We start from the raw sequence: 12,162 nt of genomic DNA, 5'->3' as shown, positions 1-12,162 counted from the left end.
CTGTTTTAGCCAAACCAGGACAATGTAGCAAATTAACTGAAAATAAGGAGATTGTGGATATTCTGGAGTGCAGCATGGTCTGACACCAGAGGCTGCAGGTGACTTTTGGATTCGGCTTTTGCTGAGAATCTGGAATGCTTAAGTTAATAAGGATTCGATTCTTTCCCAGGGCTGAGATGGTGGTGCCGGAGTTCTTGGAACTCTTTAAAGAAAGAGCTACAGCTCCATTCTTCGTCTTTCAGGTAAAATGAACAAATGGAAAGAGCTGCAAATACTTCTCCCTGCTAAAAAATGAGACAATTCCTTGCTGTCCTGGCTTGAGAGCCATAAATCAGCTGGCAGCTTTCTAAAACTAGGAGTAGATGCTACTCTTGCACTGTAATACTGATTTTACTTCTGGGAGTGACCCTGTTTCTCCCTAATGACTTACTGTGATTCTCTGTTTTTCTGACTTGCTACAATTAAATGTGTACCGAGTTAGCTTAAAAAAAAAAAAAGTTAAAAATTCCTGGAGCTGGAAGGCTTTTATTTTCTGAGTGAGATGAGAATAATGTCTGTGTCACGTTCTCCCCGCAGGTGTTCTGTGTGGGTTTGTGGTGCCTGGATGAGTACTGGTATTACAGTGTTTTCACCCTCTCCATGTTGGTTGCGTTTGAAGCTTCCCTGGTCCAGCAGCAAATGAGGAACATGTCGGAGATTCGAAAAATGGGCAACAAGCCATACATGATCCAGGTAATCAGAACCAGAGAGGATTGCGCATGAAATTTTTGATGTAGCTGTCTTTTAGCTGATTTGCTGTTCCTTTTCCCCATCCTTTTCTTCTGATCCTTTTCTGGTGCATGCAGGGCATCTGAAAGTGCTTTTTTCTTTTTCTTTTTTTTTTTTCCCCTCCCCTTTCAGGTTTACAGAAACCGCAAGTGGCGCCCCATTTCCAGTGATGAGATTATTCCAGGGGATATCGTTTCCATTGGTAATGACTTGCATGATGCTTGTAATGAAAAGCTTCTTTAAATTCAGATTCCTTCCAGCGCGTTAAGTTGTGTGGTGAATTGAATTAGGCGTAAAAATCGTAACAGTCTTGGTTGGGTGCTTTTGAGGACTCTGATTCGTAGGTGTCACAATTCAAGGGTCCAGGAGATTAATCCTTGGGCTGGATCTCTTGGGCCTGCCAGCTGTCTTAAAGAAAGGTAAACACCTAGATAAATTGGCCTCAGATTCTTCAGCTTAGGATTGTGAAGATGAAGAGTTCCCTTCCTCCTGACGATACCTTCCTAGAGTGGAAAGGGGAAGGGCAGCTCTCTCTCTTAACCCTGCTCTCCTTTTTAAGGTTGTATTACCCCAGGACATGGTGCCAGTTTTTGAAGCCTGAACGGCAAGGAGAACTAAGTGACTTGATTTTAAACTTTCCTGGTCTCAATAGAGACCAAATAACCTTCAAACTCATTCGGTTCTCAGCGGTGCTGAGTGGGTCCGTGGTACACTCGGCGGCCCGTGGGAGGTTTGAAGCTTTAGGAATCTCCTGTATCTCAGCTAAACTGAGGGAGAGCTGTGCCCTGCCAGACAGATAGCCAGCCAATAGTCACTTCTACCTTTGAGCTTCTCAGTTTTAATGTATTTATTGCAGGCCGATCTCCTCATGAAAATCTAGTGCCGTGTGATGTGCTGCTGTTACGTGGAAGGTGTATTGTAGATGAAGCTATGCTGACGGGAGAGTCTGTGCCGCAGATGAAGGTCTGTGAAATGTCCTCTTTGCTGTCCCTCTGTTACAACCTGCAAAAGTAAAAATATTCAAGGCACCGCAGCATTTGCCTGCACAAATTAACCTCTGTGCAAATGCTGGCCCAAGCAACCTGGTCTGTTTGTTATCGGCTTCCTATCAGTGATTGATGGTCTCTGGTAAATGAGAAACAGAAATGTCTGTTTTGTCTGGCGACGTCTCCAGCCTTTGGGTCTGAACTCCATCGTGTGGGCATGGCATCGCCCTCCTACGCATTCCCCAGTCTGGATTCCTTTGACTGGGTAGAGGTGGGAGGAGGAACGAGTGTAAAGCACTTCAAAACCCTGGATCTTCCTTCTTTTTGTGCCAGCGGGTGACTTAAAAATGATAAAATAATGCTTGCAGAGCCTTCCATGTTAAATTCAGTGTGCCAAGGGTGAACTAATCCCCCCGAAACCAGAATTTCCACAGGTGCCAGGCTCTAAACCCAGACCGATGGGGAGCTGAATGGTGTGTTAAGGTCTAGATTCAGTTCAGGCCACCTTTGTCTGAAGTGAAACTGAGAACATGGTGTGGGATAAGAACAGAAAGGAACATGTGAAGTTTACTTGTTGATAGCTGTGATTCTGAGAGCCGAACATTCTCCTGCAGGAGCCTGTGGAGGATCTCAGTCCAGAGCACGTCTTGGACATGCAGACAGATTCCCGGTTACACATCATATTTGGGGGAACAAAAGTGGTGCAGCACATTCCACCCCAGAAAGCCAGCACGGGACTGAAACGTACGTACCAGCGCAAATTCCCTCTGCGAGGGCGCGTTGTGCGCTCACAGCTTTATTTTAAACGGCTTGATGCAACTTTTGGAGGGTGTCATCGAGTCTCTCTCCTTGGCCCTGTTGCTAAGGGTTTACTGTGATTTTTAGACACTGCAATATTCTATTAAAGTCAACTATGTCCCCTTGTAAGTGAGAGGAGGGCGTAGTTTCAAGAGTATTCTGTCTGCGATAAGCCTAGAAAAGGTTTACACTAAGTTTACTGTCTTCATTACTGCTCCTGTTCCAGCTGTCGATAATGGATGCGTGGCCTATGCTCTGAGGACCGGGTTCAACACATCTCAGGTAAGATGTGAATGTGGCTTCTCACCTGTGTCTTGTCGATGACGTTGGTTGTGTCGTTCAACGCTTCGCTGTAAGGGAATCCTAATGAAATACGGCAGTGGGAAAATAGAAATCAGGGCACTAAATGGAAGAGGAATAAAATAAGGTTGGCCTCTCCTTTGCGTGTCAGATAAGTAGTCTGATATTTGATGCAGAAGCCTGGGAGTCAGGATTCAGGTTTGTTGTCGTGACTGGCCGCACTGTTTGTACACCACAGCTCCTGGTTATCCCTGTTTCTGTAATGATGATTGTTGGGAAAGGGCATTTGAGTGTGTTTGTAGAGACTGGAGATGTGAATGTGAGCGTTTTCAACTGAAAATTGAAGACTACTTCAAAGAAATCGTCAACTTAAGTGACTTAGCAACGAGTTTGGGGTTTTTAACAGATTAATTACGGGTGATTCTAGGCTGCTGCCTATTCTGAGGATCACAGAAGTGGGAATCATTTTCAGGCTCTGGCACCAAAACACCAGAGTGTAATTTTTAAATTGAGTTTCGTGCGTATTTTTAGCAAACTCCTGCATTACATATTATTGACAAACTACTGCACGCTGCAGATAGCTTCTTGCACTGAAGGCTGTTCTTCTCAGGGGAAATTGCTACGTACAATCCTCTTTGGGGTGAAGAGAGTGACAGCCAATAACTTAGAGACCTTCATTTTCATCCTGTTCCTGCTGGTCTTTGCCATTGCTGCTGCAGCATACGTCTGGATTGAAGGTGAGATTTCTTCTTGCCTCTTCCAGGTCTCTACTCAGGACTTGTACCAAAGCTTGTGGGAAGGACAGTTGACGTAATTTCTGAGAGTTACAATAGCTGGGTTGGGCTGCACCAATGTTTCAGTGTAGGGGCCCACACTGCATTCTGGATGCTTTTGTTGCCCTCCCACAGCCCTTCCTAGGTAGGTGAGCTTCTTTGTGGTACTCCTCTTAGCTCTGTGGGGCGCACGGTCTGAGGATGAGGAGATATACAGGTCTGTCCTCTCATTCCGTAGGCACCAAGGATCCTAGCAGGAACCGTTACAAGCTCTTCCTGGAATGTACTTTAATACTGACTTCGGTCGTTCCACCTGAGCTTCCCATTGAGCTCTCTCTGGCTGTCAACACCTCCCTCATCGCCTTGGCCAAGCTCTGTAAGTACCAAGCCTAAACACGGAACCAAAAATAGGCCTGCTTTCTTGTGTCTGGGACTGTGGGGATTTTGGTGAGGAAATTACTGTGGCATCCTCAGTGTCTACACAGTGACAGCGTGGGTTTTGGAGCTGGTCTGTATGAGGGGGGTTAAACCCCACAGAACAGAGGAGTTGTGTGCTCTGAAGTGGATCCTAAATCAAGTGTAGGAGGGAGCTGCTTGCCCAACGGTCCCGCAGTTCTGCATTGAGCAGGTTTCTGTATATGGAATAGGAAGTTCGATGACTTCTGTGTTGGACTACATTGCTGCTACAACTTGGTGTCTGTTCTGGTTTCAAATACTACGAAAATTCAGAACGAAGAGTTTGGGGTTTGTTAAGTCTATCACAGCACCGTGTTATGGTAGCTCCTGTTTTGTGATTAAAGCCACTGAGTGTCCCATCCTGGCTCTGTTGTAGCTGATCTCTCACAGAATTTCCTCTCCTCTCTTCTAGATGTGTACTGTACAGAGCCTTTCCGCATCCCCTTTGCGGGCAAAGTTCAGGTTTGCTGTTTCGACAAAACTGGCACATTAACCAGCGATCACCTTGTAGTGAGAGGAGTAGCTGGGCTCAGGTAGGTCCTGGGTGATTTTTCGTTACGTGATTTGCTGTGGTCTGGGCTTTGGGCACTGTGGGAACTCCTCCAACACAAGTGCAATCACATTCCAGTGAGGAAGAGAAGATGATCCGGGATTCAGAGAGTGAAGTTGAACTGGAAGGAGAGAGAGTTGTTGGTCTCTGGCAGTGACTATAGGCTCAGGATTTGTGGATTTAATTGTTTTGGGGAACTTCTTGCCCAGGGGTTTTTAGGTAACTGAGATCTTTGCTGCTCCTGCATGCAGTAGCATCCTGCCTTCTCATTCCACTGCCATAATGAACTGTGCTTGAAGGTGAGATGCCGCAGCAGAGAGACACCCGAGTCCTTTGATTCTACAGTGACTTAAACCGGTTAGTTCAGGCCTACTGCTTCTCAAAGCTTGAATCAAGTATGCTTTGGAGGACTGGCAGAAATTATGGGCTTTGGCACTCTTTGCAGTTGAGACAGCGCCAGATTTCCTATGGCTTTGATCTTGCCGTGAGAAGCTCCACTGTTTACTGGATTAGAGTAGGAATTTTTGGCTGGGAAAAATTCCAAAATTTGTCTGCGATAATATGAATGGGTCTGTTAACATAGGCAGTCTTTTTTTTTGTTTTTTTTATGCTGCAGGGATGGGAAGGAAGTGACGCCAGTATCTGACATTCCTGTAGAAACCCACCGAGCGATTGCAACTTGCCACTCGCTCGTGCAGTTGGATGATGGGACGCTGGTGGGAGATCCGTTGGAGAAGGCCATGTTGATGGCTGTGGACTGGACCCTGACCAAAGGTAAAACCTGTTCCCAGCAAATCCCTGGTCGATACTACACCCTGTTTACATACGCTGTGGGTTTTTTTTGTGAGGGGTGATGATAACGCTCTTTTTGTCAGTTTTGAGCGTGACACTGTCTCATCTATGGAGATTTCCTATGCCTCACGCCAGCTTTCCGCAAGGGGGGAATTCTGCCTGGTGTGATCCCAGGAACTGGTTTGGGGCGGTGGAAATCCTTGTAGCGTATGTCTGAGGGACAACAAGATAGCAGAAGTCCGTTCTCAGGACTGCAAATAGTGCATTCTGCAGCTGGCACGCTCAGATTGTCGTCTCTTAGTTCTGATGGTGCAGACTCAAGAAAATCAGGGCGTGGCTAGCGCAGATCGCAGTAGTGAAAACGTGACAGCGTGGGTTTTAGCATCGAGCAATCTCCCTGGAGGCTTTCTGCTCTGCTTTCTTGTCTTTCACATATGCAGTTAACTAAAATAGAAATCTTCCAGAAATACTGTATGTGTATCCCACTGAAACCCATGCTGTTGTGGCTTTTGCTTCTAGATTTTGACCTGTGATAGTAATATATGCTATAAATGCACCTTCAACCTGCGGCGTAGCTGTTCATATTAATGCACGTAGGTGTTCTGATCGGTTATGTCCCATAATTGTTGGCATGAGAATCTCCAGCTCTCTATGCTTGTATCTAAAGAGAGGAAATTCATATGATCTCGGTGACCTGTGGGTTCCTTTGGGACCCGAAGGGAGGGATGTTGCTTTTGATACCGAGAAACCTTTCAGGATTTCCTGATCTGTTTGTTTCCAGATGAGAAAGTTTTCCCCAGAAGTATTAAAACTCAGGGACTGAAAATTCACCAGCGCTTTCATTTTGCCAGTGCCCTGAAAAGAATGTCTGTCTTGGCGTCGTACGAGAAGATTGGCTCGACTGATCTCTGTTACATTGCAGCTGTGAAAGGGGCCCCAGAGACGCTGCACAAAATGGTGAGCGGATCTCTCTAGGAGAGGAAGGGTCTTCTCTAGCACGTGTGCTCCTCCTGTTACACCTCTGCTTGTCCTGCCAAGTCTGGAACCTGAATGACGTAGGGGTTTCATCCTGCAAAACGGCACAGCGAACCCGTGCCTGAAAACAAACTCCACTGGGGAGTTTCAGCCTAATCCGAGGGAGATTCAAATATCTCACCTGTGCTTTCCTCGCCCTCTTGCCTTTGCTGACAGTGGAGGGCTAAATCTGGGGGATCTCCTCTTTTGCCCTTGGTGATGAGGGACCCTCCCAAAGGTGCCTCTTTTTCCCCTGTCGGCATATTTAATGTGAAATGCTGAAATGTGCTCCTGACTTGTGTTTGCAACTGTATTAATATGATGCTTTTCCCCTCACACCTTTTCTAGTTGTCTCAGTGCCCAAGCAACTATCATGCTGTCCACACGGAAATTTCACATGAGGGGGCGAGAGTGCTCGCCCTTGGCTACAAAGAACTGGGGCACCTCACTCACCAGCAGGTATATTTGTCTGTTTGAGCCTGGAAATTGAGCTCTCAGTTAAAGGAAACCGAGATGGTGTGAGCAGGGCTAGGGAAGAGGAGGTCTCTTTTGGGATGTGGTTGCCCAAAGCTGCTGTAACCGTGTTGGTTTTATAATTTGGATCTTCTGGGAAGATCGCAGCCTCTGTGTTGTGGTCCCTGCTTTGAATTCCTGTGCGTTATTCATTGATGCTTCCGTTTCCCTGTTTGTAAAGCAGGGTCAATTCTTTCCTTGTAACAACCGAAGAGGCTTAGCACTGAACTTCTTAGTTGTGAACCTGGTTTTAGGTGGGCGTGGGCACGCGGAACTGTTTTCAGGGATGTCTTTGCGGAGCTTTGCGCTCTAGAGCAGCTGGGGATGGTCCAGGGTTGCTCTGTGCATCTCAGAGCAGTGATTGTGTTTCTAGTGATGCTTTGATTGCGAGGAAAGACCCATTGGAAAACCAAGATTGCTGCAGGTAACACTCAGCTTGCTGATTTGCTTTGGCAGGTGCGAGAGATGAAGCGTGAAGCTTTGGAGTGTGATCTTAGATTTGTTGGATTCATTGTGGTTTCCTGTCCTCTCAAAGCTGACTCCAAATCCGTCATCAGGGAGATCCAGAATGCATCACACCACGTAAGCGTCGGCAGCATCCGAGCTTTACTGCTAGCCATGGTGTTTGGGATGTGGAATTTTGGTACTGGAAGCCTTAGTGGAGCGAGGGCAAAGGCTTCCCCGTGGTGAAGGCAGGGAGAACTTGTGGATATGATGTTATTTTTTGCGGTGGGATTTGCCCTGGCCCAGAGAGAAAGCCTTGCACAGAGCTACATCTCGCAGGGAATGTCACCAGCATCCAAACTAGGCAGAAGTCTTTTCAGTGTAAAGCAGACTCGTCATGAAGTGCCGTTTGCATACCCAGGACTGATTTTTTTTTTTTTTTTTTTTTGACCCCTCTCGTTTTCCCCTCAGGTAGTGATGATAACGGGAGACAATCCTCTCACTGCCTGCCACGTGGCCCGGGAGCTACACTTCCTCCAGAAGGAGCACACCCTCATTCTGCAGCCTCCTGTGAGCGCAGGTAACTGATCCCATGCAGGAAACTGTTCTGTGTTTTGGAGGACAGCAGTCAAAGACCCGCTTGGGGCATTGTATCGAAGTTAGCCACCTGCTATTAGCAGTGCTGCTTGATGCTGGTAATGGAAATGACTTGCCTTCCAGAAACCTGGATAACCCTCTGTCCTTTGCCCCTCTTTTCTCTGGCTTGGAGTACTATGCAAGCTACATACGTTCCTCTGCCAGCTCCGAAACCAAGCCATCTGAGCCCCAAAATAACAAAATTAACGGCAGCTTGAAGGCCTCCTCCTGTGCAGGCTCAGAAGCCACCCAGGGAAGCTGAGAGCCCTGTCCCTGGCTGCAGGGAAGGGGAGTCCATGTAAAGACTTGTATCTAGATGAGAGGTGGGCATCTCGCTGTCCTGAGAAGCAGGGGGTCTTGTGTCCTTAACGCTGAGGGGCTGCAGACAGCAGGGTCAGCGTCTGTAGGGTGGCTGGGAGCATTTTTTCACAGCCCGATGCCGCACCATGCTCATGTCAAGCTCCTGCTTCTCTTCCCAGGCTCCAGCTGGCAGTGGCAGTCCATCGATGGCGCTATCTTGCTCCCAATCTTGCCAACCTCCTTGCGAGAGCTGACGCAGCGATACGACCTGTGTGTAACCGGGGAAGGTGTCTCTCACCTACAGTCTGTGAACAGACAGCAGCTGCTGAAACTCATACCGCACATCCAGGTGTTTGCCAGAGTGGTGCCAAAGCAGAAGGTGAGAGATTTCAGCTCCTGGTAAAACCCAGCTTTAGGAGGGTTCTCAGCAGGGTTCCTGGGAGCCGTGTCAATACTAACACATGATTAATGCTAAAGCTGTTGCCAGCAGACGAGCGTAACCTCTCCTGATACCCAAGCCGGCAGGCAGCGAGAAGCAGAGCTCAGAATGTGCCACGTTGTTATTCTAAGGAGTCCTGAGCCCCTTGGCTCGTTCTAGCCCTGCATTCCTAAAACAGAGCCTGAAGGAGAAGCTTTTGGAGTCTGGGTGTGAGGCCAGCAGGTTGCTGCAGAACAGAAGCACTTGACCGAGACGCATAACCCAGCCCAGAGAGCAGCGTATCGGAACACGCAGGCTGCCATTTCTCACTGCGCCTTTCCTTTGGCAGGAGTTTGTCATCACCACTTTGAAGAGCCTTGGCTACGTCACGCTGATGTGTGGGGATGGGACCAACGACGTCGGAGCTCTGAAACATGCAGACGTAGGTGAGTCCGCGTGCAGGACTGTGATGTGTGCCCCTGTCAGGTTTAGCTAGCGTTCCTAAACACAAAACCAGCGTTCGTTTCTCTGGTGTTTTGAGGGCTGGGATCCATCTGACCCAACATCATTTGGTGGCAGAAATTACCATAAAGGAGAAGGATCTCTGCAGTGGTGGAATACCCGCTGTGTGCACACCGGCAGGCAGCAGGCATCAGCTGCAAACACATTTTCCTGGAAGAAAGATTCTTCCTAATTTTAGGTTTTTTTTCCTAACCTTTAGAAGTCCCTGTATAACTAGCCTGCCCACCTGACTCTAGGTGTAAATAGCGGTTGGGATTCCTACTGTGTGAAAATGCTCTGCCAGCAAAGGGATTACAGCCCTTTTTCCCCACAGTTTGTGTTTTCACGCTCTTACAGGAGTGGCACTGCTGGCAAATGCTCCTGAGAGACTGCCCGAACGGAAGAAGAGAACTCGAGATGGACCCAGTGACGGGAGGCCTGCCCCGCCGTTGATGGGGAGCGGGACTGTGAAACCCACCTCCCGTGGTGCCAAGCACAGAGTCATGTCCCAAAGAGAGGAACAGCTGGCCATCCAGAGGGTTGGTAACTAAATGTTTAAAAGCCCGTTAATTGCTCTTTGTTCTTCCTCTGGTTTACTGCTAATTTGTGAGAACTGGAAATGGCGGGATGTACTGGGAAGAGCCCAGCTTTTCTGCTTCTTATCCTGAAAAAGCAGAACGGATTCGGGCAGAGAAGGTGCTGCTTTTCCAGCCAGCCGTCAAGTTAATGCTGCAAGCATGAAGTCTTCTCAGCCTCGCCTCGGAGCAGGGGTGTAGGAGAGGATGGCGCAAGATCATCTTCGATCCAGGCTGTCATCATGCATTTTTGATCCAGGTTGCGATACAACTGCATTTATGTCTTTCTCCTCTTCGCCTGCAGGAGCGGATCAGTCAGGTCCTGAAGGATTTGGAAGAGGAGCGTGTACCTGTCGTGAAGCTGGGCGATGCCAGCATTGCAGCCCCCTTTACCTCCAAGCTCTCTTCCATTCAGTGCAGTAAGTGCGTGGTGGGAGCTGAACAGCTGCTGCGCGCCTCCACGTGTCCGGGTTCCCTGAGGGGAAGAAGCCCCTAGATTTGAAAGACACCAAGACACAGGGTGTGGGATGGTGAGAAACAGCCCCTAAACCCGCTGCTTTGCCAGCTTTTTGTGCAGAACAACTCTGTGGGGTTTTCTTGGACGGGAATGCGAGCAGTGAGGGCTTAGCTTCCCTCTGTACTGCTTCAGGAAAGGAGAGGACTGAGGGATAAAGGCCCAGAACCTGTTTTGTTTCCAAACGTTGCTTCCTCTTGCTCCTTAGTCTGCCACGTGATCAAGCAAGGTCGTTGCACGCTAGTGACAACGCTCCAAATGTTCAAGATCCTTGCCCTGAACGCCCTGATCCTTGCTTACAGCCAGAGCGTCCTCTACTTGGAAGGGGTGAAGTTCAGTGATTTTCAGGCAACTCTGCAGGGTCTGCTGTTGGCTGGCTGCTTCCTTTTCATCTCCAGGTCGAAGGTAAGGGGAGAGAAGTGTGTTGGGACAGTGGCTGGTCGATGTTGGTCGTGCCAGGATTACTGAAGGAGCGCCTTGCTCCAAAAAAAACATCCACAAAAAAAGCCATTTATTTGACGAAGTTAACAGTCCACAATGCTGGAGGGGGGGGTGTTTGGTTTTTTTTTTTCGCTCCCCTGGATTTGGGAGGCTCCTGAGGCCGGCGCTTGCTGAAGGGAGCATCTTGGGATTGCAGGCAAGCGGCTTTGTTGAGGTTAGAGCAGGTGGAAGCGGTGGGAAGGGTGATGCAGATAAATGGTTCTGGTGAGGCTGTTACTTGCACCAGCTAAGCTGTGGGTCTCACATCTGTATGAAGTGGATTTCTTGCAGATGTTTCCTGAGAAACGCAAATATTAGTTGGGATTCTGCTGGAAAACTGCCTAGAGATGGTCAAAACCATTCAAGTCACTCCTGTTTGCCTTTTCACTCCCAGCCTTTGAAGACACTTTCCAAGGAGCGTCCGTTGCCAAACATCTTTAACCTCTACACGGTCCTGACAGTGCTGCTGCAGTTCCTCGTGCATTTCCTCAGCCTCGTTTACCTGTACCGCGGTGCCCAGGCGCGCAGCGAGTCCAAGTAAGCATCTCTTCCTCCAACACCGGGATGTTTTCTCCAATTCCTGCTAAGCGGGAGGGTGGAGAGAGAAGTCTCCCTCACCTCAGCACTCTTTCTGCGAATGCTTTATCAAGCACGCCAAGCATTAGGAGTTTAATGTGTTAGCTGTGTCCAGAAAAAGCATTTTTGAGTTGTACGTGGAGGGCAGCGGCAGGCAGCTCAGCGTGGCAAGGATGCGATGGAACCGGTGAGAATGTGGTCCGTGATACGTTGCAGTTCCAACATCTGCTGTCCCCACTTGTAAGGGGGAAGGGAAAAAAAACACCAACGAGGTGGAGTACTGGAAAGCTTATAAAGAAAAACACACAAAACCCCAATTTTTTTCCACTTTATTTTGTGAAAAAGATCCCGATGAATACCGGTGCTTGCATCTGCAGCTCCGCTCTTACCAGTACAAGCACGCTTGTTTGGGAACAAACTGGTTTTGCCCAACAAAACTTAAATAAACCAGGGTCGGTGGGGTTATGCAAGGGAAGCTGAATGTTCCTGGTGATTCCGAGTCTGGTCCACTGATCTCCAGCTTTGTTCTCTTTTAGACAGGAGGAGTTTGTGGATCTGTACAAGGAGTTTGAGCCCAGCCTTGTGAACAGCACGGTCTACATCATGTCCATGGCAATGCAGATGGCCACGTTTGCTATCAACTACAAGGCAAGCCCTGTTTAAGTCGCATCTCCAACAGCACCAGAAAAGCGCTTTTGTAATTAAGGTGCAATAATACAAAACAATGTTCCTTGTCTAATCACAAACTATGTTTTGTCAGTGCTCTGC

At 48.3% G+C, this 12,162-nt stretch overlaps 1 protein-coding gene across 1 annotated transcript; it reads left to right on the top strand.

Annotated features, from left to right (window-relative positions):
• Positions 1-169: 169 nt before the first annotated feature.
• On the top strand, positions 170-12,042 carry ATP13A1 (ATPase type 13A1; the record flags this gene model as incomplete). Its single annotated transcript, XM_009694928.1, has 21 exons — positions 170-242; positions 577-732; positions 901-970; positions 1,625-1,731; positions 2,369-2,498; positions 2,779-2,834; positions 3,463-3,589; positions 3,864-4,001; positions 4,494-4,614; positions 5,248-5,405; positions 6,205-6,380; positions 6,786-6,896; positions 7,407-7,532; positions 7,866-7,974; positions 8,510-8,709; positions 9,098-9,194; positions 9,607-9,788; positions 10,129-10,243; positions 10,547-10,743; positions 11,213-11,355; positions 11,931-12,042. Coding segments are annotated over 21 exons (2,704 nt in total), but the record flags the coding sequence as incomplete, so codon positions are not given.
• Positions 12,043-12,162: the final 120 nt, after the last annotated feature.

The sequence above is a fragment of the Cariama cristata genome, unplaced genomic scaffold (assembly GCF_000690535.1).
Source record: "Cariama cristata isolate BGI_N322 unplaced genomic scaffold, ASM69053v1 Scaffold41292, whole genome shotgun sequence".
NCBI lineage: Eukaryota > Metazoa > Chordata > Aves > Cariamiformes > Cariamidae > Cariama > Cariama cristata.
The sequence above is the reverse complement of the archived record's forward strand: the minus strand, read 5'-3'. Positions and strand labels throughout refer to the sequence as shown.